The sequence below is a fragment of the Panicum virgatum genome, chromosome 3N (genome assembly GCF_016808335.1).
Source record: "Panicum virgatum strain AP13 chromosome 3N, P.virgatum_v5, whole genome shotgun sequence".
NCBI lineage: Eukaryota > Viridiplantae > Streptophyta > Magnoliopsida > Poales > Poaceae > Panicum > Panicum virgatum.
Window position 1 is genome coordinate 5157710 of NC_053147.1, and position 27011 is coordinate 5184720.

A 27011-nucleotide genomic window follows, 5' to 3' on the forward strand; every position below is an offset into this window, starting at 1 on the left:
AGCTACATTTGAAATCAGAAAAAATATGACACGTACTGTTACCAAAATTTTTGTAACAATATAACACATTTATTGGTGCTCTATTTGGTACTTATTATTTAAAAAATAATAGGCATACCTACAAGCAAAGTGACACTTGGAAAGGAATAAGTTGGATCCAAATAACTGACAAGTAGAGTATATCAATAGACAGGTTACACGTTTAGAAAAAATAGTACTAGTTTTACATTTTTTCAGATTTAAAATAAATTATTGCTGACTATTTGATTAGATTTGAATTTTTTTAGTTTCAATAAAATGAAAATCCACCTTCAAAACCACCCACAGGTAACTGATTTTATAGTTGAATGTTAAAAAACAAACTTTTGTGATAGTTCAAAAGTGTAAACCGAATTTTCCTCAAAGACTAAGACCTAGTGCGCATTCACTACATGATTATTAGTCGGTTGTGATGCATGATTAGTGATGGGCCATTCCCTACTTTTGTGTTTTCTATCAACTTTCCATGTATTTCTTTTAAATCATGTATTTTTAATCCGTGAGGGCTATATATATGGAACAATATGTACAGATTATCATGTTTAATTTAGCTTGTCTTCGAAAAATAACTATTAAAAATATATGTTAAAAATAGTCATGAAAAAAATAAATATTGCAAATACGATCATTCTTCAAATTATTGTCGCAAACATTATCATTTACATATAAAATGGTTAACTTGTTAGTTACAATATGTGGATAAAATAAAGATGTGTGTGGGAAGTAGGGAGACAATTTGATTCGTTGCTAGAACCGATAACCATGACAATCAATTTATTAGTCCACCCTGAGCCTAACTACAAAAACCATTAATTTCCAGTTGTGTAGGATTCTGACCATGGAAGCTAAGTGAATCAGCTGTAAATAGGGTTTGTGGTACCCTACTTGCCTGGGATACATAATCATTTCGAAGCAGTAAAAATATTACATTGCACAACAACTTTTCTCTCATTTTTTCCGCAAAAAAAAATCTCCCATTTCAAATAGGCACATAAGTAATAACCAACAAAGCTTCACGGGATTATTGATGCTTATTTCATTCAAAAGACAATAGGTATAAATGGGAAAAAAGCTAACATAAAGCATTACAAGTACAGAGGATCATCAGCACATGAGACCCCCCTTATTATTTCAGCAGCACACCGGAACCTAATCAAATCTGTGTCTCTTGCACATAAACGCCAATGGCGTCGAGGTACAGCTTGCCGCGCGCAAAGAAGCCCACAATGGTGCTGTTGTTCTGCACGGGGATGCTGAATGGTGCGGTTCCATTTCGTGGGTTCCCAAAAGGTCCATATGTCCTGACGTTGGTGACGATCACAAGGGTCCTAATGATGTTGTTGAATTGGCTGTAAGATCCAATTGTTCCAGAAACTTCCTTCACAAACTCAGAAGGGCCAAGTTCGATCTGCGTTACAAGAACAATATATAGGAGTAGTTATTTACTACTGTTAAAGTAGCAGAGGTACTCTTATTGGCCGCAAATGGTGGTTTACCTTGGCCTAAAATAAATAAAACAGTAGAACCACCGTAAATAAAACATGCTACTTATTTAGATTTTCACTTACCGTTTTGGTGTACATTCCGCCTGAACCGCACCACCGACCTGTAGTCCGCTTCTGACCAGATTGGTTAACATATGAAAACTCAATTCCATCAATAACCCCGGCGTAACGAATTGTGATACTCTCTAGGCGACTTGGTGTGTCTGATATGTCCCAAGCTACCCCACCATTCCCACCACATGGCCCAATCTTGATGACACGGCTCTGGTGCATCCAAATATATAACAAAAATTATTACATAATTATATTATATCTGTGTGGTATTTTGGCGTCCAAAATGAAAATTGACAATAATTTCATTCTTGGTAATTTAGAAATTAAAACAATCTATATTGGGCTACAAATGGTGAATACAATATCACTGTTACCGTCGGTGGCGACCGTTTCAGCACAGGGAAGAATCCGCGGATGGTAAGTTGTATGATGTTACCATCGCTCCTCTGCTCGTGAAACTTTTTGTAGATGACACCTCTTGCCATAGCAAACTGCCCTGTTCCACCAACAATGGCATGCTCACCATGCTCAACAGATATGCCCATCACCTCAAGCGTTGAACCCCTAAACCTGTCCCATAGTAGTCATATTCAGGTATATGTAGTATCATCCACAGCAATGATCACTCTGGTATATATTTCTATTCAGCAGAAAGCTGCTTCACTAATTCTGTGCTTACACGAGGACATACAACCACAATTATCAACAGTAATAAAAATTTATTATGTGTGTGTACCTCTGATTCTCGAACACTATGCTGAAAACATTGTTCCAGTTACCGGCATGGATGTGCAAGCCTTGCGCGCGGGCTACGAGGGTGGCGCCTGCGCCAACTCCATCGTATATCGGCCAGTTGTTGACGACGATCGAACCCAGACCGGTAGCAGCATCCGAGCTTGTCACTCCAAATTGGTTCCTGTCAGGACCCAGAGGGGTGTGGAACAAGTAGAGGTTGCTGAAGCTGTACTCGTTGTTCTCAACGGTTGCAGGGCTTGAGGTGATTTGGAAATTGGCCATGGGTGAGTTTGGGAGCTAGCTCTCTTGCCGGCCGGAGAGGTAGCTAGAAGACTAGCAGCGAGAGCTTAATCAGCTAGGGAAGGCTATCTCCTGTGTGAGAAATGAAGGGTGGGGATAGGTACTTATATGCTGGAAGGATGCCTTGTTTCTCATTTCCACTCTGCTAAAGCCTGTGAAGAGAACACTTATCATTGACAGACTCCCGTAGTCAATTTTCATTGCAGGTCTTCCTTAGTCATTAAAATTATCAGGTCCTCCCGATCCATCAATGCACATGGGCCGGGTTCACATGCGACGAGCTCATCCCTGAAACTCAAAACTGAAGATGACGTCCAATAAATGATGTAGGCATGACGTCAGAGGGAAGAGATGACTATAGATCGGCAGCAAGCATCCATCCATTATTGGCTTCATCAACCACCAGGTCAAGTCTTCATAACAAAACAAACTCTCTGCGCCATTTTATGAATGCCGTCCTGTTTGGTTCCTGCACGCTATATGCTTCGTAGTAATGGATCAGCACAAAGCACTGTACTTAATTTGACTTGACACGGGATTAACTTAACAACTTCTTGAGGTCGAATTTGTATTGTTATGAACACTTGACCTGCTGGATGCACAAGTGACGGTTCGATGATGATCGCCTGAACTTTTATGAATGCCATCTTGTTTGGTTCCTGCAAGACCGCAATAAAAAGGCTAAGCAAGTCCGTCAAAATCTAATATATATCGTCGCATGTGTACCCATGTGGAATTAGTATTCAGAAGACTTGAGCAAGACCAGAATACATAAAAGGACTTAGAAAGTCTGTCAAAATTTATGGAATTGTTTAGTTTTGCAGGGCTTGGAGGGTGAGAGAGCCCTACCTAGCGAGCCATAAATAAACCTATGCCCACCTTCCATTTTTCAGGGCAGCTAGATCAAGCCTTTCATCACTCCTCCCAGAGCTCGCCCAAACTAACCCCATGGCCAATCTCGAAATCATCCGATCCCCTTTGCCTGAGGAGAACAACAACTTCAACTTCAGCAACCTCTACCTGTTCCACACCCCTCTGGGTCCAAACAGGAACCAATTTGGAGTGACAAGCTCGGATTCCGCTACCGGTCTGGGTTCGATCATCGTCAACAACTGGCCGATATACGATGGAGCTGGCCCAAACGCCGCCATTGTTGCCCGTGCACAAGGCATGCATGTCTATGCTGGTAACTGGAACAATGTTTTCAGCATAGTCTTCGAGATTCAGAGGTACATACAGAAACATCTATATGTAAGATCTATACAGTATAGTAAGAGCAGAGAATTAGTGAAGATTTCTAGCTTTTGTATTAGATCGGAGTGAAAAATGAATACGATGCAGGTTTAAGGGGTCAACGCTTCAGGTGATGGGTATCTCGGTTGAAAATGGTGAGTTTGCAATCGTTGGTGGGACGGGTCAGTTTGCCATGGCAAGCGGTGTCATCTACAAGAACTTTCATGAGCAAAGGAGCGATGGCAACATCATACGACTGACCATCCAGGGATCCTCCCCCCTGCTGAAAGGGTGGTCGCCACCGCCGGTAAGAATCCTAGCCAATTTTGTTGAAAACCAAAATTCCATACAGTTAATTGTCGTGTGATCACTTCACCAGAGCCAGGTCACAAAGATTGGGCCATTGGGTGGAGATGGTGGGGTGGCTCAGGACATAACAGACACACCAGGACGTCTAGAAAGTATCACTGTGCAGAGTGGTGTGGTTGTTGATGCGATCTCATTCTCATATGCTGACCAAGCTGGTAAGAAGCGCACCGCAGGCCCTTGGGGTGGTTCAGGCCGATGTTCCCACACGGTAACTGAAAATTCGAACTCTGAACACTTTTCATTTGAGATGCGGTTTGAGGCTAATTAGGCCAAACAATTTCTGGTCAAGAAGATTATTAGCTCGCTCTGCACAGCTTTTGCAAGTGAAGTTGTTCTTTATAACAATGCAGATTCAGCTTGGCCCTTCTGAGTTCGTGAAGGGGATTTCCGGGACAGTTGGCCTCTACCGCTCGTGCAACGTCATAGCATCCCTCACCATTGTCACCAACGCCAAGACGTACGGGCCTTTCGGACTCGGAGACGGGACCCCTTTCACCGTCCCGGTGGAAGATAACCACAGTGTTGTGGGCTTCTTTGGGCGTAGCAGCAGATATCTTGACGCGATTGGCGTTTATGTGGCAACCACAACAATGAACCAGGGCTGCTGTGATTTCTAGTTTCCACTGTGTTCCTACAATTATTACTGAATAAGATGGGGATCTTATCATCTTGTGCCAGTGATCCTTCCTACTTGTAATACTTTCTTTTAATTATTTGTTTCAATACTGAATGTTGAATGATGCGCCAGCTGAATTCGTCTTGTCATGGAGAAAAAGATAGTAGAAGAACACAATAAATGTTATCATCATCATCTCACGCAAGAAGGGGAAAAAATGGTTCACTTGAGCAAACTGTTGATCCACAGACGAATGAGAGTCATCAGGCTGGGACCTGAGCAAACCCTCCCGCGACGCCCTGCCGGGGCTCTCCACGCCACACCGGCGGCGGACAGGACCCCGCCGCCTCCTCAAGGGCGACGTAGGAGCCGATCCCGACGGCCGCCGCGGAGACGGCGAGGAATGAGCCGCCGGCGAATACCCCGGCGACGAGCACGGTGCATCTGTAGTAGGTGGAGGCGTCCCCTCTCGGCCGCCGCTCTCCGCTCTGGTTCCTCAGGGCGCCGACGAGGAACGCGATCGCCGCCAGAACCGCCAGAAACCTGCGCGCGCGCGGCGCCGCTCTGAGCGTGGACGTAATCAACCCGATGCTAGCTAGCTAGATAGTGCTTACCAGGAGAGCAGAGAAGAGGCGACGGCGCGGGCGCGGCGGACGTCGGCGGCGCGCGTCCTGCAGCGACCCCAGCAGCCGGCGGCGGCGGAGAGGACGACCTGGCCGGTCAGCAGCGAGGCCGCCGCCGCGAGGCCGCACCCGAACGCCGGCGTCCTCCGGTACACGCAGGTGGCGCCGTCGTACCTGACAAAAGACTGCACCGCCAGGTCAGGTCAGTCAGCCAGGCAGTGACCCATCGTGCACGCGCACGACGTAGACGGATGCGTGCGCGCGCGCGTTGCCTTGGACTTGCCGGTCGCCTCGCCGACGATCCCCAGCGCGGCGGCGGCGAGGGCGAGCGCGGCCACCGCGGCGCAGATCACGGCCACATGCCCCTCCACCATGGTAGCATCACGCGCTCCCCTCGATGTGCATGTGCTGCTCCTTCCTCGGAATAGTCGGGGACTTGGGATTTGTGAAGGATGTTTCGATGGAGACGAGAACAGCAAGGCAAGGCAAGTTAAATTACTTGTTGATGTTTCCATTGACGTGAACAAGTATGTATCGCAGCTCATCCGGCCCACCGTGTTGTCAGCAGCCCAATGGGCCATCTGGGCTGGGCCTCATTGTGCTCCGGACACAACGACGAGTTGAAAATTTCTTGCTTGTTTTTCCCAAAAAAATAAGCAGAGCGGACAAGCAAGTTAATTAGGGTCTTGGTGTTCCTTGGCTACAGAACCTGAGAAGGATCCATGGCTACTCACCGGAATGACGACGAGAGGGTTAGGTACCAGATACAGGAAGCATCGCGAGGACAACCTAGCTAGTTAGCCCGTAGAAAGAAATGGACAAGGAAAAGACCAAAAGTTTGAGAGGAATAAAGAAGGTTTGAACTGGAGCTGTCGCTTGTGGGGATAGACGGACGGATCATCCTAGACAGCCACGAAAAGAAGGAAAAAGTATTCGATCTTGTTGCCTTCCTCCATAGGCTTGCGTTGGCGTTGCTCTTATTCTTGGATCATCAATGCAAGAGGTTAGGCACTAGATGCCAGCGTCGCCTTCCATGCATATACCGACACCCCGTTTGGCCATTGTGTGCGTGCGTCACACCGTCAGCCGATCGATCCACAGGACGTACGTTAGATTTAAAAAAAAAGGGCGAAATACGTTAGGTGTAATAATTCGCCAGCTACATCAAATTTGTAAACCATCTCCTCCTCAATCTCAATCTCTCAAGATTACGAGCTTGGTTGGTTGGATGCCAATTTTATGCCCAGTCAAAATGATATCAAGTCAATATCTTGGCTTACCAAAATTACGGCAATGCCAAATTGTTGACAAAAAAATTAGGTGTTCATTTAGTTTAGTTCCAACTAATGCTTTCTTCTCCAGTAATAAGGTTTAAGAAGTTTGTAGTAACTTACCATAATTTCAGTTAAAGTGGCTAATTTATTGGCATAAACTAATTGGTAACTAAATCTTATTGGCATGCCTGATATGGGCATGGAAAATTTGGTATCAAACCAAGCTTCTGCATCCAGCCAATGCCAATAATGGGTCCGTTCGTTGTCTGCCTCCGCCGGACCCGTTAGTGCCCTTTTGGGCTGTTTGTCTGTCTTGGGCCCCATAACAGCCCAACATTGTATATGGACCAGGCAAGTTTATTCCCTCTGTTTTTCCTATTCGGTTAAATGTTTTGAATATTGGTCTTCGTTCTCGAACTTGTTTATTTAAAGAACACATGGCTTTGAGCATTTCTTTACAACATAAGTAGGGTAGGGATGCTAATTCCTCATCCTTAACTCAAAATTATATACATAAAATATGAATGGATCGGGTATTCATGTCCTATGGAAAAGTACTGACTGGATGTTGCGTGGTGACGTCATCAGAAGGTTGTCGTAGACCTGGTCTTTTTCTTTCCTTTCATCATCCGCAAACTCATGAACAGGTCCTTAACAATTCCGTCGCCTTTCGTGTTTGTCCTGCCTTGCTCTGTTGTGCTGAGAAAGAAAAATATTCAATTCCGTCGGCTACAGGGTCACGCTTAGTTTTGCTTCTTCCTGGCGACATGGCACAACAAGGGCTCTCCTCTTCCATGCATAAATACTCCCCATTGGCCATTGCCCACTGGCATCCATCATCCTCTCTCTCTCACACACACGCGAAACGGAGGGGGGGGGGTGCGAGAGAGAGAGATTAAATAAATTAAAGGAAGAAGATGGCTGACCTTACCCAAGGCGCTGTGGAATCGCTGCTGGGCGTCCTCGTGAAGGCGATCGAGAGCGAGACGAAGCTCCAGAAAGGCGTCAAGGGCAACATCCAGTTCATCAAAGACGAGATGGACAGCATGAACGGCTTCCTCCTCCACCTCAACAAGTCCGGCAACGACCACGACGACCAGCAGCGTGTTGGCCCTCCGGATCGCTGCTGCGCCGCTTGCCTCGCACTCTCGCGCTCACTCTTGCTGGCAGACCAAGGAAGAAGATGAACAGTAATTTCAGCGACGAACGCCCCGGCGAGCGACCTCGCCCGTATGTTGGCCATTTATTCCATCTCGACTCGGCAAGCATTACACAGGGATGGGTGGTGGCTCTTATAGCCGCTGTGCGTCTCTGATCCGCGCCCGGCGCTCTCGCCATGACCGCGCGACGCACGTTCGTGCCCAACGGCCTTCCGCTGCGCCCGCCACCACATCAACGATCCACGACTGCGTCTACACACACGTGCTAGCCCTTCCTCCCGCATCGCCCGCACCAGCCCGAGCCACCTCGTGCTCGCTGGCCGCGACGCACCCACGCACATGGCACTTCCACTGGGCTGCACACAACTCACGCACACACGCATGCACACCGTGCCCCGTCGTGCACGCACGCACGATGCACACAGGCGCGCACGCACATCGCCACGACTCGCCATGTCTAGCCTAGCTCCAACACAGCGCGCGTGGATGAAGCAGGTCCGGGAGATCGCCTACGTCGCCCACGACTGCATCGAGCTCTACAACATGTACTGCACCACCCCGCCCCGCGACGGCTTCTGGGCCCTCGCCACCTTCGTACCCAACTACGTGCACGCCTACCTGCAGCGCCGCCGCTTCTCCATCAAGATCCAGGAGCTCAGGGACCGGGCCAAGGACGTCGGCGAGCGCCGGGAGCGCTACGGGGTCACCGTACCGTCCGCGGGGGCGGAGCGCGAGAGGTGGCGCGGCGGCGGCGGCGACGGCGAGGAGAGAGAACAGTTCCTCAGCGCGTTGCTGCAGCCCACCGGCGAGGAGGGCCCCTCCTCCTCTTTGCCTTTCGTCTCCGCTCTACGGAGATGGGTGTCTCCTCCTGATGCGCCATTCGACAAGGCCATCAGCTTGCTCCCGATTGACCTTGCGACTGACGCTCGCAAGATACACAGAGGTCTCGGTCTCCTCAAGCCCAAGGCGGCCGCGGCCGCCGGCACTGACGCGGACACCGCCGCCGACGTCTGCATGGGGATGGTTCTCCGTGCTCTCCATGCTTTCCGGCAAGGCCCTGCCGGAGACATGCGAGAGCTGCAGAAGCTCGCGGCGGCCGCGGAGGACGACGCAGCCGCGGACCTCCCCAAGCGAGCGCTGACCTTCTGCTACAGCGAGCTGTCCACGGAGGAGAAGGGTTGCCTGCAGTACCTGGCCGCTTTCAACCGCGAGAAGAGCATCAGCAGGACAAGCTTGGTCCGGCGGTGCGCCGCCGAGCGCCTCGTGAGCGACGACAAGGAGAAGGAACAGACCGTGGAGCAGCGAGCCGAGCGCTGCTTCGACGAGCTCCTCTTCCGGGGCTTCGTCTCCTCCGGCGCCGTCATCGGCGCCGCCGGCAAGGTGAAGAGCTGCCGTATCAGCAACGTGTTGGTCAAGAAATTCATCGAGGACATGTGCAAGCAGGAGAACTCCCAGGGGCACGGCTTGCCGACGCACCTTCAGATCCAGATCAAGATCCGCGACGCGACGTTGCCGGCGGCCCACCTCCCTTCGTCATCCATCATGCCGCTGCCGCGACACAAGGATGACGCCATCGACAAGATGCTGCGAGAGCTGAAGCAACTCCCGAACACCTACCGGCTCAACGTGATTGATCTCGGAGGCTGCGTGGCGATACTGAACCGGAGCCACCTGAGGAGAATCTGCAAGCAGGCGCCGACGATCAAGTACCTGAGCCTCCGGAACACGGACGTTGATCACCTGCCCCATCAGCTCCAGGGGCTCCGGCTGCTGGAGACGCTGGACATCCGGCAGACCAACATCCACGGCTCCCACACGAGGAACGTCTTTCCGAGCAGCCTCAAGCATCTTCTTGCCGGGAACGTCGACTCCGATGTCACCGTGATGATGCCTGCCAATGCCAGGGAAATGGCCAACCTGGAGATACTCTCCCAAGTCCGAATTTGTTGGCGCAGAGATCTGAGGAAAATCGAGTACCATCCAAAGCTGCGGAAGCTTGGCGTTGTGCTGGTCCCAGGGGACGAGCACGCCGTCAAGGATTTGCTCCTGGTGATCTGCAGGCTGAGCGGATGCCTGCACTCCCTGTCAGTGAGGGTGGCAACTCCCCCCATCAATGGCAGGCCAACCCTGGAGGCCACCGACGGCACCTTGTCCCCGCTCCCCTCGAACCTGGTGAGCCTGAGGATAGACGGCATGCGGAGCTCCGGGATGCCCAGCTGGGTGGAGAGGCTCAAGAAGCTGAACAAGATCACGCTGTGCAACACCCTGCTGACGGATGAGAAGCTGGACGCCCTCGCCGGCCTCCCGGCCCTGGTCTACCTCAGGCTCCGCCGCAGGTCGTACAGCGGCGGCGAGCTCGCCTTGAGGAAGAGGCCAGGCGGCGGCGGGTTCCCGGCCCTCAAGTTCCTCCGGATCGAGGGCGTCACCGTCATCACCGAGCTCACCTTCGAGGAGGACGCCGCGCCGGCGCTCGAGACGATCGCCTGGTCCTCGGCGGAGCCCGCCACTAGCTACGACGCCGTCGTGGCCGTCCCGGTTACCCTGACTAGGGTTGAAAACCTTCCCAAGCTGAAGGTGGGGGAGCTCACAGGCCTACGCGAGCATAGCTGGCCAACTGGGCCGAGCCCGTTGGGCCGGCACGGGCCCGGCCCAAGAAAACATGGCACTAACCCGGTCCGGCCCGGGAGCATGCGGGCTAGTGCCGGGCCCGTGCCAGGCGTCGGGCCGTGCCTGGGCCGCGATCACGGCCCGCGGCACTAGCACGGGCCCGGCCCGACAGAGGCGGCGGCACGGGGAGGCACGGCCTCGGCCCGTGAGGCACGGAGGCGGCCCGATGGGGCACGGCCGCAGCCTCCCCCCTCCTCGGTGACCGTTGGATCGGCCCATTGGGGTGGCGATCTGCCCATTGGGGGCTGGGCTATATAAGCCCCGGCGCCGGCCGCCCTCCATCCCAACCCTAACCCTGATTCATTTGCTCCCCCCGGCAGCCGCTCGCCTCACCTCTCTTCTCCAGACTCTCCTCTCGTCTCTGATCTCTCACCCTCTCGCCTCACGGCCTCTCCCCTCGTCTTCCCGAGCTCCGGTGAGAGGCCGGGGCCTGGTGCCGGCACTAGCAGACGGCACGGCCTTGGAGACCCATCATCTCGATCTCGCACAGACCATGTAGCGTCCTCATCTTCTTGTCGTCCTCCTCGTCATCTCCATCGCCATCGCCGCCACCGGACTCTGGTACTCCGGATCCGGATCTAGCGTAAGTGAAACGAATCCTCTCCCTCTCGTTCGCTCTCTCTCAGTCTCAGACTCTCACTGTCTCACTTCTTCTGTAGATGTAGAAGGGATCCGTTGAGGAACCAGGGCCGGAGGCGGAGGGCTGGATCCGTGCTTCATCCACGGCGCCGGTGCACCTAGTGCTCCAGCTACAAAGGTGGGTCCCAAACCCTAACCCTAATCCTAGATCCAGTCATCCAGTACCGTTTCTTCTCCAAGATTTAACCCTAACCCCTGTTCTTTTCTGTGTTGCATTGTAGCTGTTGAGGAACCAAGTCACTGACGCTTGAGCATGGCCGGATCTGACGAAGAGACGGTGGAGGTGGGCATGAACGAGGAGCGGCGGTTGTGCGGCTTGGCCGGAGATGACGACGAGGACAACATGGAAGAGGACCGCGCGGCCCTATTCGGTGCAACCGCTGATGATGCTATTCCCGTCGACGGCGACGGTGAACACGTTGAGGAACTACCTGCACCTGACGGTAACTCCGCCAAACGCCCACGCCCCTCTACCTCTCCTGTCTGGGCTGACTATGAGAAACTATTCAAGGAAATCAAAGGTAAGACGGTCAGGTATGGAGCTCGATGCCTTCACTGCTCTAAGGTCTACTCTGCTTTCTCTAGTGGTGGCACTGGTCACTTATCCCGGCATATTTTAGTTTGCGTTAAGAAGCGTTCCTGTGTCTACCATATCTTCAGAATCCACTTTTAGTATGACTGGCAGGATTATCGAGGAGCGGCGAAGGAGTTTGAAGCCTGAAATGGTGGAGATGCTGACCTGCATCAAAACTGGGAGGCTGCAGAAGCAAGACTACAACAGAATGTGGAGGGCAAGGAGCTTGAGGAAGCTTTTGAAGAACTTTATCTTGATTCATGATCATTTATGTAATGGCCTGTAATATTTAGGACTTGGACTCTAGAACTTTAAGTTTGAACTGTGATGTAATGAACTATTTAATTGGAGCTTGGTTGTACTCTTTTTCCCTCTCTAGGATTTCTCACAAGGGTGAGTTTTACCTAGAGAGGTTTTTAATGAGGCAGTCATTGCACAAGCTCCTAATAAAATTGATCTTTTGTTAACTGTCTGAGTTTGGTTTGTGTGTGAATTTGATTCAGTTCAATTTCTTATCTGTTATTTGCTTCTATATGTTTGAAATTTAAAAGTGCTTGAAATTTAGAGTTGAATGAGGTGTTTTGGCAGTTTGGCACTATAGTGCCAGTGCCGGCACTGGCACTACTGTGCCCCTTGACACGGCACGACACGACACGACAAAGTGTTAGCCGTGTCGTGCTAGTGCCTGGACTCCGACACGGCGGCACTACTGGGCACGGCACGGCTAGTTTGCCGTGCCACTTAGTGCCGCGCCTGGCACGGGCCGTGCCGTGTAGTGCCGTGCCGTCACGTTTGGACAGCTATATACGCGAGCAGCATCCTTGAGCCTTGAAGCAGGTCATGGATGAACATCCAAACCACCCGCGTCTCATTCATAATACCCGCTACGCTAGCTAACTGATCGTGTCTACTTGTGTGTGCGCGCGCGAACTGCGGCGAATAAAATCGGTGTGCTGCGTTGTGTGTATGTATGTATATGTAAATAAGGTGGTTCGTGCTAATAGCCCGGCCAGATTTACTGCACTGTACTCTCAGTTGTAAATACAGTACCAATTAAGATAATAATAATATATTGTGAAATTTGATCATCAAGATGGGTGTATATATGTGCTGCCGTACCTAGCTATAAATCGTTCTATGATGATCCCTCCTCCATTTGATGCGAAGAAATGAGATAGCTAGCACTGCGCTTTTCTTTCTTGAAAGGTTTTAATGATTATTTTGTTCACCTTTTAATTAACTTGTTCTTGAGGTAGAGGCGGAGGTGTCGGGTGATGATTTATTCTTGTTTGCAGCATAATCCGATCCTCGAGGAAATGATCCTCTGGTTGGTTCCTACGTTAAGGCCTAGTTTGGCAGCAAGAGACATAAAACCCAAGGATAGGAACCCCCAGGGATATTTTCGTGGCAGGTGAGAACCCCCTCAATTCCATGGGGAGAAATCCCTGCTTGGGATTCATCCCCGGTAACCATTTGGAAGACAAATGGTAGAAATCCCTAGATACAAAGAAAATGATCAAATAAATTGGAAAAAAATGAAAAAAATTAGGTAACTTGCGTATCTTCTCTGGCAACGTCTACCACGGTTACAGAATATAGAACATGTGGTTTGCCGTACACACATAAATTAAAAAACAAAGATAAACGGCTATCAAGGCATAATGCATCTAACAGATTTGTATCATCCAACCATATCAGGTACTTGCATGCATACAAATAACACAACTGCAAAGAATCAAGAGGACTTGTAGCGCCATTAACAGTCAACTGCCATGTTGATTCATCACAAATATGTAAAACTTCACTTCTCTGAGATCATGCATTGGTTCCCACCAAGCACACTGCAAGTAACACAAAAAATAGCGACATGTTAACTCGGATTCAAAAGGTTAGATGTTAAAAGATATCTGTATTTTTCATACCACACACACAATATGATTCTACTTAAAATCAAACTTAAAAGGTCATCAGTTGTTACAATTCACTTTAAGAATTTCGAAAAATACTCCTAGTCTCCTACAGTACAGCTTAGATTCAACATATAATTTAGACCTCATATGTTCAATACCTTTTTCATGACAACCACATGTTTTATGCTACTAGAAAAAAATAATACTAGCAGCTAGTGCTAATTGAGGCTTCAGAATAACGCGAAGCTGCAGCTCGAGCACGTGCAGATGCTGCTGAGCAATGTGCCGGGGCAGCTGAGCAACGTGCACAAATTTTGGAAGGCCAAGTCTCCACAGTGGTCGAAACAAATGCACAATTGCAACAAGAGCAGCAAGCCCAATGCGATGAGCTTAGTTTCTTGAGTGATGAGCTTATTTCCTTGCGTCAAACACAGAGTGTGGAGAAGTCTCACGTCTAGTGATGTGAGAACTTGATCAACAAATGGGTAACCTTATTGCACACATACATTCTGGTGCTTTGCAGCTTCCATCAAACACAAAATATGTGGAATTACAATTCAGATCTATGTGGACAGTGGACACCACCAAGTAGCACTCCAATATCAATGCAAGAAAATTGGCATCAAAGAGATCTGCTTCGATCATTAGTTTAGATATCAGTAGTTTAATAAATTGTGATGATAAAGGTGTCACTTTTCACATATCAATTGTGATGATTTACTTGACACTGTTATAATAAAATAGTGAGAAGAAGAATTGACACAATAATTTCTAACTAAATCAAATGTTTTTGTGACAACAAAAGGTGCCACAAATGGATAGGCTAATAGTGCTACATTAATTCACCACTATTGGGTATGGTTATTTGTGGGGAACAAAATTTCAACACTACAATATTTTTGACTCGAGTATTTATGGCAATTGGCAACTAGTGGTTTTATGTTTTTGTGATTAGTTTTCACCACAACCCCCCCCCCCCCCCCCCACCCTTGTGATTAATCTAGCATCAAGCACATTTTTTTCTTAGACCAAACAAGTGTAATGTCTTCCTCAACTACTGTCTCTAGGCTTCACAGAAGAAGAAATGCATACCTGATTGCTTCAGTTTTATACCATTCATTGCTTCCACTGAGCACTCCGCAAGTAACACAAAAATTGACATTTCGCTTAGTTTACATGATTACAAAAGCATTAGAAATTCAGGTGCAAGACCAAAACAAAACTTCATCCATTTGATGATATCTATACTAACTCTACTTGCTTTTTCAGTCAGATATGATCAGACAAGTTTACATGGCTCAGTTTCATGGTTACAGAAAGTGCATATTCAGCCTTGAACAAGATTAGTCCAACTTGCTACACATGGATCACATCACATCCTAGCATGCATCAGATCAAATATGCAGAAGCATGCTACACTTGCTTTGAAACTAGCTATTTTATTTCCAATAAATATACATGTAGATTAGTATTTCATTAAAAATTGCACTGGTTAGCTAACTACCACTATTAGCATTGTCATGTTCTTTCGTGAAATGAGATGAAAAAAAAGGCAAAATTGAGAATGCAGGTACCAATTGCACTAATATTTCAAGCCAAGCCACCAGCAGTTAGTAGTATGAGCTGGTTCGATGGATCAGGATGAAACAAAACGCACACTGCCGGCTGGCCGCCTCACCAGCCTACTGCATACACATGATACAACATCACTAGCCTGCATACACATGATACGACAGATTGAGAAACAAACAAAAAGAACTGCAGGAACAACAAGCCCACCTAGTAGATCTTGACGACATGCCGCTGAACGGCTGAAGTGATAAGATAAGATCCTCACACTCCCACGACCAACTGCCTCAGATTGTCGTCTATTCGTGGCTGCAGCTCTTCTTCCCCGTGATCTACAAGAAAAAGTGCGAGGAGATACTAGCGGGGGCACGGAGCAGATGCGGCGCGTAGATCGGATCGACTCACTTGATGTGGTGGCGATGGAGACGAGTACAGCGAGGCGACCAGCGGTGGCGGCGGAGAAGGAGAGCGCCACCGCGGTGGGGGAGGGGGGGGAGGAGAGCACGTACGCGCGGTGGCGACGGGGAAGGAGGAGGAGAGCGCGACCAAGGCGGTGCGCGGCGGCGGAGGAGGAGGAGAGTGCAGCGGTGGTGATGGGGAGTGGAGGAGTCGAGTCGATGCGGGGACGGGGAACGATGCCTGGTGTCCGGAGGTCGGGCTTGTTTCCACGTGGAAAATCGGCTCGATCGGGCTGGAGATCCTCGTCAGGCAGGCTTCCAAATGCGCCGATTGAGTGGCCCGTGAAAACTTTCCACGCGGCCTGCCTCCACGGGGAAATGGCCGGGAACCCGGCGGGGAATCAAGCTGCCAAACGAGCCCTAATTGGAGGGGGGGGGGGTCGTGTGGTCTTTCCTCGTACTGCACCAGAGCACTTGCATATGTATATATGGTGGCTTTGTTTCCAAAGCTTCGTATTTCTTTTGTTGGACGGGGAGGGAGAGTATGACTGAGGCTCCGTTTGTAAACTTTGGATCCACCCAGCTAATTGGCTAATTGATATATTTAGCTGGTTCTGCTACCTGTGCCTGTTTCTAGTGAAATCACTACGATATCGCAGATCATGCGGCGCGCGCGGCCCACCGTGTTGTCTGCAGGGCTGCAGCCCAATGGACCATACCGCCTCATGCTCACAACCAACGAGGAGTTGCAAATTCCTTGCTTTGTTTTCCCTCCTCAGCGTGGCCCTCCAAGTGATCTCTGACGGAGGACGCCCTTGGCCGCTCGCCAATGGCCACTTCGAAACCTCAAACCACCAGCCAGATGCTTCCGGCAAAGCAGCAGCGCATCGTCCACCTGGCCCTCGCCGTGCCGCCAAGGATCTCGCAGCAGATCGCCTCCGCCCTTTTCTTTTTTCTGCAGCCCAATAACCTATCCCCGGATTCGAGAGAGAACGGCGTCGTCGCCGGGCTACCTGGACCAATCGCGCCGCCGGGAGCCCTGCTTTTTATAATCAGACTGGCCGGCCGATCGCCCGGCGTGCTACGGCACAGTTGTTGCAGTTCTTGTAGCGATGCATACGTATACGTATACTATATCCATACAGCATCCTGATGTCTTAAAATAGTAAACATGCTCGACGCTGACCTGGCGCCCCAATGTATTAGAAAGAAGCTGGCCTTCGCAACTTGAATTTATTAATTATTAACTGACTAGTTAGACCATACATTATTTGTATTTATTAAGAAACAAAAATAAAAGGAGAAGATCGTATATATGGTTCTTTCACGCTGGGGAGTACAAGATTAGACCTATCAAAATCCGCTCGCTTGATTTTCTCGCTTGAAGCATGGTTTGATAGTCCAAATAGAGTTTATTGGTGATCATATTTTTTTAATAATATTTTATTAACATCATAATGAATAAAAAAGTATCCATGTTTGGCCCATAATTCATATATTGTTGGAGTAATTGTTGGTCAAAGCGTGGCTTGATTGATAATACTTTGATTGCTAACTTTTTCACAAGGTAGGCAATTTAATGAAAAAATCAAGGTATAAAATTGCGGGGTAAGATGTTTAGCGGAAATCCTTCCAAAAAGCTAAGAGAGTTATAGCGAAAGCTATAGCGGAGCTATCCATTTAGCGGTTTGCAAAAAAAAAATATGCATAATGCGGCCAATAACACCAGTAATGCAACTAATTTCAGCAAACTTTTCATAGCCATACGTCCATAATACATACAAAATTAGAAGCATCATTGGTCTAACATTCTAAAATAGACTCAACAAGTCTCTTGACTGCCTAACTGTGCCCGTGATGCTTTGTCTATGGTCCACCCTAGTTATATTGATTCTTTATTTCTTTTGGCTACATCTTTAGCGGAAGTAGCGGACATTTATTATCACTGAATCTTATAAAAAATCCCTATAGTGGACATAGCGGACAAATATTGTATAGCGCGGGAGATATCTTAAAAAGCTAATAGCGAACAATAACGGGCTATTTTGTACATGGGAAAAAATACAGTTTCGTACGCTAAAAAACGCTTACAGTCTGACTGATAGTTGAACAAGACTTGCAAAGTTTTACTTCTTTATAAGAACATGGTATGAATACCCCAAAGCTGTTTTTGCGGGTGACCGCAAGTTTGGAGAGACACGGTCGATTTTCATCAATACGGTGGACCCCATACCACGTGATGTTATCAATTCCTCTGCCGACCACCTCTCTCTCAGATTCCCTTTCCCCTCTCTCTTTTCTCGTTCTTCCCCAGATCCGCCCCTAGGGCGAGCGGCCCGACTCTGGGCTCCGACCTCAGGGGAGCAACGCGGCAGGGAGGTGCGGCGGCGACGGCGGGCGCCCCTGCGGCGCTGGGAGCTCCGCCCCCCAGCGAGCCTTCTCTTCTCTAGATCCAGCGAGCGCTGGGGCCGGCGGCGCTGGGGAGCTCCGCCCCCCAGGGCGAGCGGCGGCGGCGCTGGGAAGCGGCACGGCGGGGAGGCGCCGCGAGCCGGCGACACCGGGGGCGGGAGGAGGCGCCGCCGCCGCCGGTTTGTTTTTTTCTTTTTTTTTATAATCTGAACAATTTTTTTCTACCTCATTTTGTTTTGATGTAATTTTTATCTAATTAATTTTTGCACAATATTTTTCTCGTTAATTTTTCCTCTATCTCTTAAAAAAAATTTGAAAATTTTTCCATCTCTCTTGAAATTTTTTTATCTCTCTGAAATTTTTCTTGAAATTTTTTATCCTCTCTAAATTTTTTCTTGAAATTTTTGTTAAATTTTTTTTAGAAAAAGACAAAACTTTACCAAAAAAAAGAAAAAAAAACAGTCTGAAAATCGACTTCCTAGGGTCCACCGCAAACTATCCTAGCCCTATGAATACACGTACAGGTAGGCACCTTTTTTATTATACCTTAAAGAGTGCAAAGCTTACCTCATCCTCATCATGCGGTCATGCCCCCCTCTCCCAACACCCCCTCGTCATCATCATCTGCTCAAACTCAAAGCGATTAGTTCCACTTGGACCCCAAATTGACGCCCTTAGCCACTCCCCAATGGCCACTTACCACTGATCGATCGGCCAGTAAGTACACGCCTGCTCCTTGATTAATCATTTAATCCCCATTCCCCCGGCATCGATCCATGGCTTTCTGCCCGCCCGGGAGACCGAGACGGGCTGAGCTGAGGTGACCAGATGCTTCCGGCGAGGCAGCACTCTCGCTGTCCCGCACCATCCACCTGGCCGTCACCCCCCTATCTCCGAGATCTGCGAGCCGATCCCCCTGCGCCCTTTTTCTAAACCCTGGCCAACCCCAGGGCCCCCCCCCGGCTTCGAGAGAGAACGACGCCCTGGACCAATCGGGCCGCCGCGGATTGTCGCTTTTCAACCGGATTGTCCGATCGCCGGTCGCCGTCGTCGGAGCCATCGATAGACCACCATTCGCCGTGCGCGGAACTGTTGGGTGCGGCGGTTTGGTGGCGGCTGGTTGGTGGAGGGGTAAGGGGGACACAGTACATGCGGTAGGGCCCGGCGGGGCGCTGTCCCTGTCCTGGGGCGGACGTGGCGCGCCTCGGCGGGGCCGCCGGCGCGGGGATTTAGGTCTGCACGCCGCTGGCGATGGTGGCCGGACGAGCACGGACGGAATGGCTGGTGGTGGTAGCAAATAGATTTTCGGTTGCTAATCTCCCTCTAGCTGTTCCATGCTTTCGAGGTCATCCACTTCCCAACCATCTGATCCTTTACTTTCTCTTCTCTCTACTTGTAACATCTGGCTGTTCCCCCGGTGGTCTTTGCGTAAATCATTCTTACTGGAGGTGTCGCATTAGATCTTAGGAAGCAAAAGAAACAATATATACTAATATTAGTAGCTGTATGTGAATATTCTTTGATGTAAAGAACATATGAGTGATTTCTTCTTTTTATCTTCAGATATGTTCATGCATACAAGCAAGGTTCTTACTAGAGTTATTGTTATCATCACGTATAATCCGGTAACATGACGATTGAAAAGTTCATGTTATAAAATTCAGATAAATTGATTAATTAATTAGCTGACTAAAAAATATCATTAGATACATGCTTGCATTCTTAGAAATAGATGTTTGGCACAGTGCGTGTGCCATGCATATAGGTAGCCACGTGCTGGCAAATCTCATTGGTATCTTTGGCAGCTATTGATGAGCAAAACGTCAATTGTTCTTCTATTTTTGTTTGTGGTAGCCAGCAAAGTAAAAAAGAAATGAGGAATTGATAGAAGGTGTAGCTTTATATATTTGTGGTGCCCTCTTCAATGTCAAGAAAATCACGCGTGCCATTTCCTCCCATTCTCTCTTATTGTTTTTCATGCAAAGTACTTATTCACAAGCAATTGTGAGTTGTTTTTGGGCTGAACTTCTCGGGCATTTGCTGAAACAACCAAGGCTGTGTTTAGATCTGCAAAAAGTGGTAAAAAGAGTCACATCAGATACTGTAGTATACTGTAGCACTTTTCGTTTATTTGTGATAAATATTGTCCTATCATAGTCTAACTGGACTCAAAAGATTCGTCTCGCAACGTACATCAAAACTATGCAATTAATTTTTTTATTTACCTACATTTAGTACTCAATGCATAAGGCAAAAGATTTGATGTGATAGATGAATAGTAAAGTTTGGAGAGAGATTTTGCAACTAAACACAGTCCAAGCAAGTGCTTTCCTGCCCGTGAGTAATGACCAAGAAAACGGTGATGATAGCAAAGTAGAAAAAGATATTTAATTCGTTTCCTAAAAAATATAACAACTTCCGACAGGAAATCACCACTATCTAGCTAGTGCACCATGACAAAATCATGTGAATATATATAAAGGCCTCCCTTTGCTTGCCCATGTGAGCAAGTTTTCTACTTAAAGCAAGGTTTATTTTCAATGTGGTATCACTTTGAAATTCTAATAATCTAGTTTAACTACGCTTCTAATCGCTCGATATATTCCCTAATGCTGAAATTACAACCACCCTAATTTTCCAAACTCCGATATATTCCGCCTAACGTCATGGCAGCGACCGGCGAGCGAGGTCTTCTAGTTCCAGTCGGAACGGATGGCTGCGATCATGACGTCCTGATATCGGACGGGTGATCGACCCTCTGACAAGTCCGCGCGATTCCTTGAAACGTCAAAGACTTCACGACGACCCCAAACAGGAAAGCTGGATGCCTCGCTGATTGAATCACCACTAGTGTAATCAATTGGATTAGTTTATCGTAAGCCTCCACACACATATCAAATTCGAAACCTCCATACATTTGGGGGGAGAATCAAATCAAGCAAAATAAAATAGAATAAAAGAGCTAGCTGCTTGCACATCCAGAAGCTTCATCCATCACATGGTTTGGTTTCTTCTTCTTACACTTGCAGGTTCTTGTAATTGCAACTCACTCACTCAAGAGTGGCGGATCCAAAAATTTGCAGCTGAATATGCCAAATATAAAAAAATTGAAGCTAATACACAATATAATAGATCATAAATTATAATGGTCATAGAAAATCCATAATAATAACCAAAGTACAAACATGAATAATTAAAAAATATTATAAAATAGTAAAGGATACTACAATATAACCCTACAATCCTTTTTCTTCATCTACATTATAAAAATTAAGAACACAATCGAAAATTAAAAAAAGGAAATCTTGTATAGTTCACCGATGATTGGATGGATGTGGATCCAGAGTGTTCATCTTACCTTGCTGAGCTACTGGCTTGCTTGAATTGAAAGGCCGAGGTGGAGGCGTGGAGCACTGGTCAGTGGAGCAGTACTCGGCGCCGCTGGCCGCTGGGGCCGGGGCGCTGCGCTGCCGCGCTGATGCCTGGTGCAGGTGCAGGGGCGCTCGCTGCCCCTGGATGCCTGGCTGTGGCGCTCGCCTGCTAGGGCTGGGGCGCTGCGTTGCTAGTGCCTGGGGCTGGGGAGCTGGGGCTGGGCAGAGGCCGGTGGCCGGAGGCGGAGGCTGGGGCGCGGACGGCAGGGGAGCGGCCGGAGGGGGGCCTCGGGGACGCAGAGACAGGGAGGGAGCGATTCCTATGTTGGCTTGGTTGCTGGGCTTGTTGAATTAGGACCATAAGCTATAGATGACAATATACATCTGTGAATATATATTGGTATACCTAATCTAATAATCCATAATTAGTATACCTAATCTGGCCTCGACATGCTTAATTGGGCCCGACCCGGTTGGCAATACGCCGGGTTGAATCAGTAAACAAACCCATGGTTCGATTTGCTAGATAAAATACGCCCCCGTACGAGGGACACGTACTCCGGTTCGGATGGCTGTGCTATGCCTAGCTGTAGTGGGGGAGGCCGCCGAGGGTGAGCGCCGCCTGCAGGTCCAGCCGCCAGAGGTAGCAGCCGCCGGCGTCCAGCCGCCACACGTCGCAGGGCGCCACCACGGAGGAGCCACCGCCGCCGCCGCCGCGGCGCGGGGTGGCGCTGCTCGCGTGCCGGACGACGCGCACCCGGCAGGTGAACCCCGCGCAGGTGCCCCACGCCGGGAGCGCGCCGGCGAGCCCCACGGCCCGCGCCTCCTCGTCGCCGTCCGCGGACACGGCCCGGGCGAACGCGGCGTTAGTCCACGTCACGCGGCCCCACTGGTCCGACACGAACGCCGGGGCGTCGGCGGCCGCGGAGGACGGCGCCTCCTCCCCGTCGCGCCACGTCGCGGTCACCTCCTCCACAGTCACCCAGGAGGAAGCCGCCGCAGCGGGAAGGAGCACCGGCCGCGGAGGCACCGGCTGTGCTCCCGCGGCGGGCGCGGGCGCCATAGACGCCACCGGGGCCGGCTCCCCCGTCGCAGCAGCAACGGCAGGCTTCTCCTCCACTGGCGACACGGGCATGAGCGGCAGCGTCGCCGGCTGCCGCGCCTGCTGCGGAGGCGGAGGCGGCGACGAGTCCACGGACGTCATCCCCGACGAGGACGAGGACCGGGACCGCGACTTCTCCTTGTCGCAGTCCTTGTCCTTCCTGCAGTCCCCCGCCGCCGCAGGAGCAGCAACTACCGGCGCAACAGTCGCCGCCCTCTTGGGTTTCCGCCCCCTCCTCCCCCCACCGCCCACGGCCTTCCGCTTCCCCCTCCCTGCCCCCGCACCCGCCGCTGTCACCGGCACAGGCGCCGGGGTCGGGACGGGCGCCATCGCCGCCGGCTTGGGCGCAATAGGCCTGAACTTGAGCATGATCCTCCCCATCTGCCACGCGGCGCCCGCCTGCTGCTGCTGCCCAGCCGCGGCGGCGCCGTACCTCGGCGCGAGGCAGCACCCTCCCTTACTCTCCATCCCGCCTCTCCAACGCACGCCCCCAAACCAACCAACCAAGCAGCTACGCTAGCAAGTAACCAAGCAAGCACTCTTCCTTCCGCTACCACTGAGATACGAGACCACCACCACCGGGACGCCGGCGACCGAAGGGTCGGGGAGGAGGGGGGCGCTTTAATACCGCGCCGGGGGGAGGCCGGAGGCCGGAGGGACACGCGTCGGTTCAGGTACGTGTCGGGCGCGCCCCAGGCCGCGCTATCATTGGCGCGCCACCACGTGGCGGCCCACCGCGGCGCGGGGCCCGTGAAAGGCCGCGGCCCGACTGGGGAAGCACCGCGCCACCAATGGGCAATGGCTGCCGTGGCACGCAAGCGGGGACAAAAAACAAACCCCACCTCGCCGTGCGCCCGCTCGCTGACACCCTGGACCCACGGGAGACCTACCGAGCTCGCCGGGATTGGTAGGGCAGCGGCCCCGGCGACGTGTCCCCGCTGCTGTCCCACCCGTAGAGCGCAAGGGAGCCTGATCGCTTCCAAGACACGTACGTGAGTCTGGCCCCTCACTGACGTGTGGGTCAACGAATCTTTCCGGGTCACGTGTCAGTGGCGAGGGCGGCTGGGCTCCGTGTGCCGAGGGTAAAGGCGCGGTGGTCGGGGAGGGCGTGCGGTTCGGGCAAATGGGAGGGCGCGGAGTGTGCAGCGCTTTATGGTGGGGCGGGGGCCTGGGGGACGGAACACGTAGGGAGGTCGGGTGGGCCCGCGGGAGGATTGCGCCCGGGCCCACGTCCGGCCACCAATATTCCACTAGCCCCACCCCGGCACTTCGTATCCGTGGATGGTGTCCACCACCGACCTGTGGCCTCGGAAGAACTTGCTAGATTTCTGCCTGGCCCGATAGGCCCAAAGGAGGACATCCTTTTTAGTTTTCCCCCTTGTTTCTCATGAAAAACGCAGCCTCGCATGAGTAGATTTGTTACCCACTGTGATGACTTAGTGGGGCATATGTCAGCATCGATCATCAATATATCTCTCTACATCTACCCGTTTAGTTACAATTAAACTGCGTTAAACGAGACAATAAACTTAATAATGATAATGTTCGAAGGGGCAAAAGTGTATGCTTTTGCATCACCTAACTTGATCCTTCTCGACATGTTCAAATAGATTTGTGTAAAATATCAAATGAAATAGGTTTGTTGTATCTGTTATTCTTGGTCCGGAATAAATCCTAGATAACCGAATAAGACGTGTCTTGTTTGGTTTTTTCCCCCGTTTTGGAGTGATCCCTTTGCGCACGGTAATTCTGATTATGGCGAATTGAGAACCATGCCTGCCTGCTACTCTAGTAGTATAAGAAGATAGAATAGAAATACTAACAATCAGGGAACGGAACATTGCAGGCCACGCCACACCACACCAGGTGGCAGGCCTCCTCCCTCGTTCCTGTGTGTGTGTGTGTCATCGTGTGTGCGGATGAGCGAGTGCGCGGTGCAAAACGGCAATGAAGGAGCCCTGGAGTGGAAGTGGGGACGTGAAGCGACCGCAGGGGGTGGTAGTCCGGGACTCCTCGTACAGTACGTGGACCAATGGTTGCGCCGGGGGAGCCATAATTGGCGCGCATCGGATTGGAGCGGATGCGCAGCGGGGACAGGGACACCGCCGGGGACGCGTGGCCGCCCGCCCGCCGGGCCCGAATCGCGCGCCGGGATCTCGTCGTCGGGGTCGGGGCCTGCTGTGGTGGCTGCCGCCGCTCGCTACTCGCTAGGGTTACTTGGGCCGCCGTATGGCTGCTGGACTAGCGCCAGGATTGGTCCGTGCCGCAGGGCCCGCCGCCGGAGTACGTCAGGCACCGGTAGAGGCAGGGTCGGTGGTCGATGCGAGGTGGGCCCCGCGCACGGCGATGTGGGGCCGACTAGATGGGCTGGCTGGCTCGTACCCTCCATCTAACATGGGTCTTGTTTGGCATTTTAAAAAATAGCGCATGTTTTTCGAAAAAGAAATTGTCGCATGCATAAAATACTAAATGATGTTTATTTGTAAAAGTTTTTTAAGAATGAGTGTAACTTTTCGCGACGATTCTAATGATAATAATTAATCAATAATTAGCTATAGTGATGCTACAGTATCATTCTCTAATCGCGAGGTCAAAGATTTTATTAGATTGTTCAAAGTCACTAGCGCGAGGGTCTGGAGTTGGTTTTGTAAATTGCTTTTATTTGACACCGTAATTAGCGCGAACCAAACGAGGTCATTAGAAAATTCGAAAAATTCATTTATGCAAGAACTATTTCTATTTTTCTCCGAGACACGCGCCGGGGCGTCGCTTCGTTTTTCACCCGCGCAGTAAATCGCACCCACGTGGCCGAGTACATCCTGCTCTGGGAGGCGGTACAGGAGGTTGAGTTCTCTGTTGAACCGGATCAAATTTCCTGGAAATGGACTGCAAGCGGCATTTATTCCTCAAAATCTGCATATGAGATCCAGTTTGTTGGGAGCTGCTGCAACTTTAACACGCAGGCAATTTGGAAGGCAAAAACTGAAGGCAAACATCAGTTTTTCACTTGGCTGTTTGTTCAGGGAAGGATCCAAACAGCAGACATAGTGCTGCCAAAGGGTGTCGTGTGCAATCCGATTTGCTGCCTGTGTGATCAGGAACAAGAAACTGCAGCTCACCTTTGTCTTCACTCACCGTGTTCGGTTGGTGCACCAGCCTCCAGTCCTACAGTATTTCTCTCTCACATCACTCAAGCACTAGCCTCCAGCCACCAGTCAGATAATAATGTTTTTCTCTCACACCACTCCAGCTCCAGTCTCTAGCTCCAGCCTACCGAACGCAGTGACTGTTGATTTGGTCTAAGAGGTCTGGTGGCAGGTGCACCTGTGGTCAGATGGCCTGATTAGCACTCCAGCACCAGGGTTCGATGCCGCGGAATGGTGGAACTCTTCACTGCGGGAGGCTTGCGCAACCCCCTTCACGAGTTCTCACTTTGATCAAAAGAAGAAATGGATGTTCGACGTCAAGCATGCGAGGGCGGAGTCACCTAATTTTCCTTATATTATTTTTAGTTAAGAGATCGAGTTTGTTGTTTATTTATGTAATCACAACTATTATAAGAATTCCTATTCTTCTCCTTCTTATGATCTGGCAGCGCTCCTGCCTTTATGTTAAAAAAATCGCACCCACGCGTGCCTTGGGTTTCCTTCCACGGTGATCCGATGCGACCGATCCTCCCATCAGACTTCGTTCTTTGTTGCCGATGTGGCCATGGCGATGGCGCGAGTTTCTCCGGGAAGTCTATTTATCGCTCGCGCGACTGGCGCACGAGCTATCGCAGAGACCTCCCCTGTTCATCTTCTTCCTTGAGCAGGGGAGGAGGCGCGGCAGCCGGCGAGCTAGGGAAGGGGGGAGGGGGAGGGGGTGGCCGGCGAGGGGTGGTTGGTGGGGGGGAGCGGCCGCCGGCGAGGTCACCGGCGGCCGGGGTGGCGGAGGGCGGCGGCGGAGCTTATTGTTCCGGGGTTGCTATGGGTGGGGGGCAGTTCCATGACCACCGGACTTAGAGGACGAGGTCGCCGGCGGTGTCGGCCCGGCGGTGGAGGCGGTTCGGCCGGCGGAGGCGAGGCGGCGCGAGAGCGCCGCCGGCCGGGCAGGGCTGGATATCCGGTGGCCGGTGGCCGGCGGCGGGGGCGATAACAGAGCTGGATAGGTAGGTGGGCGGTGGGCCGGCGGCGGTGGATGGTGGGCGGCGCGGCGGCGGGAGCCGCCGGCCGGGGCGGAGTATGAGGGGGCGGGGGCGCGGGCTGGAGGAAGAAGATGGCTCGGCTTCTGCGATGGAATTAGGGGGAATCGCTGAAAGCAATAAATAGACACCCCCAGTTTCTCGGCTTTTTGTCGCTGGTGAATAAGGCGCGCGATCTTTCCGTTGGCAATGGTGTATGCATAGCGGATCCGTTCCGATTAATGAGGCCTTAATGAGTATGGTGAAGTAACGAGCAAATACTAAATGCCAGTTTAGCTCTG

At 50.7% G+C, this 27011-nt stretch overlaps 4 protein-coding genes and 1 long non-coding RNA gene across 7 annotated transcripts; 2 read left to right on the forward strand and 3 right to left on the reverse strand.

Annotated features, from left to right (window-relative positions):
* Window positions 1–1035: 1035 nt before the first annotated feature.
* LOC120663849 (jacalin-related lectin 10-like) lies at window positions 1036–2760 on the reverse strand. The gene is made up of 4 exons (XM_039942791.1): window positions 2335–2760; window positions 1973–2168; window positions 1608–1808; window positions 1036–1447 (listed from the first exon to the last, which is right to left on the reverse strand). The coding sequence occupies exons 1-4, from the start codon at window positions 2613–2615 to the stop codon at window positions 1193–1195; spliced, it is 933 nt and encodes a 310-aa protein (XP_039798725.1). The 5' UTR covers window positions 2616–2760; the 3' UTR covers window positions 1036–1192.
* A 710-nt stretch (window positions 2761–3470) lies between these two features.
* LOC120663848 (mannose/glucose-specific lectin-like) lies at window positions 3471–5043 on the forward strand. The gene is made up of 4 exons (XM_039942790.1): window positions 3471–3862; window positions 3975–4173; window positions 4246–4443; window positions 4586–5043. The coding sequence occupies exons 1-4, from the start codon at window positions 3582–3584 to the stop codon at window positions 4850–4852; spliced, it is 945 nt and encodes a 314-aa protein (XP_039798724.1). The 5' UTR covers window positions 3471–3581; the 3' UTR covers window positions 4853–5043.
* Window positions 5044–8361: 3318 nt separating this feature from the next.
* Window positions 8362–12153, forward strand: LOC120667197 (disease resistance protein PIK6-NP-like). The gene is made up of 3 exons (XM_039947260.1): window positions 8362–11158; window positions 11235–11332; window positions 11436–12153. Exon 1 carries the CDS (start codon window positions 8362–8364, stop codon window positions 10666–10668), a length of 2307 nt encoding a protein of 768 aa, XP_039803194.1. The 3' UTR covers window positions 10669–11158; window positions 11235–11332; window positions 11436–12153.
* Window positions 12154–13309: 1156 nt separating this feature from the next.
* LOC120663850 lies at window positions 13310–15912 on the reverse strand. The gene is made up of 2 exons (XR_005670638.1): window positions 15478–15912; window positions 13310–15383 (listed from the first exon to the last, which is right to left on the reverse strand). It is a non-coding gene; the product is annotated as an uncharacterized LOC120663850 (long non-coding RNA).
* A 4507-nt stretch (window positions 15913–20419) lies between these two features.
* Window positions 20420–23155, reverse strand: LOC120663851 (translation initiation factor IF-2-like). 3 transcript variants are annotated; one of them, XM_039942793.1, is made up of 2 exons: window positions 21927–23155; window positions 20420–20603 (listed from the first exon to the last, which is right to left on the reverse strand). In XM_039942793.1, the coding sequence occupies exon 1, from the start codon at window positions 23013–23015 to the stop codon at window positions 22029–22031; it is 987 nt and encodes a 328-aa protein (XP_039798727.1). In that variant the 5' UTR covers window positions 23016–23155; the 3' UTR covers window positions 20420–20603; window positions 21927–22028. The 3 variants fall into 3 exon arrangements, with proteins under 3 accessions (XP_039798727.1, XP_039798728.1, XP_039798726.1); XM_039942794.1 differs by lacking the exon at window positions 20420–20603 and having other exon boundaries at window positions 20908–22941; window positions 22972–23155; XM_039942792.1 differs by lacking the exon at window positions 20420–20603 and adding an exon at window positions 20908–21157 and having other exon boundaries at window positions 21433–23155.
* Between the last annotated feature and the right edge of the window lie 3856 nt (window positions 23156–27011).

Bases quoted from the DNA above. Each gene is read 5' to 3' on its own strand.
- LOC120663849 (XM_039942791.1), bottom strand. From the start codon at position 2,615: ATGGCCAATTTCCAAATCACCTCAAGCCCTGCAACCGTTGAGAACAAC. The intron at 2,169-2,334 runs GTACACACACAT...ACTATGGGACAG, and splicing joins ATAGTGTTCGAGAATCAGAG to GTTTAGGGGTTCAACGCTTG. The intron at 1,448-1,607 runs GTAAGTGAAAAT...CTTGTAACGCAG, and splicing joins GCGGAATGTACACCAAAACG to ATCGAACTTGGCCCTTCTGA.
- LOC120667197 (XM_039947260.1), top strand. From the start codon at position 8,362: ATGTCTAGCCTAGCTCCAACACAGCGCGCGTGGATGAAGCAGGTCCGG.
- LOC120663851 (XM_039942793.1), bottom strand. From the start codon at position 23,015: ATGGAGAGTAAGGGAGGGTGCTGCCTCGCGCCGAGGTACGGCGCCGCC.
- LOC120663848 (XM_039942790.1), top strand. From the start codon at position 3,582: ATGGCCAATCTCGAAATCATCCGATCCCCTTTGCCTGAGGAGAACAAC. The intron at 4,174-4,245 runs GTAAGAATCCTA...TCACTTCACCAG, and splicing joins AAGGGTGGTCGCCACCGCCG to AGCCAGGTCACAAAGATTGG. The intron at 4,444-4,585 runs GTAACTGAAAAT...ATAACAATGCAG, and splicing joins CAGGCCGATGTTCCCACACG to ATTCAGCTTGGCCCTTCTGA.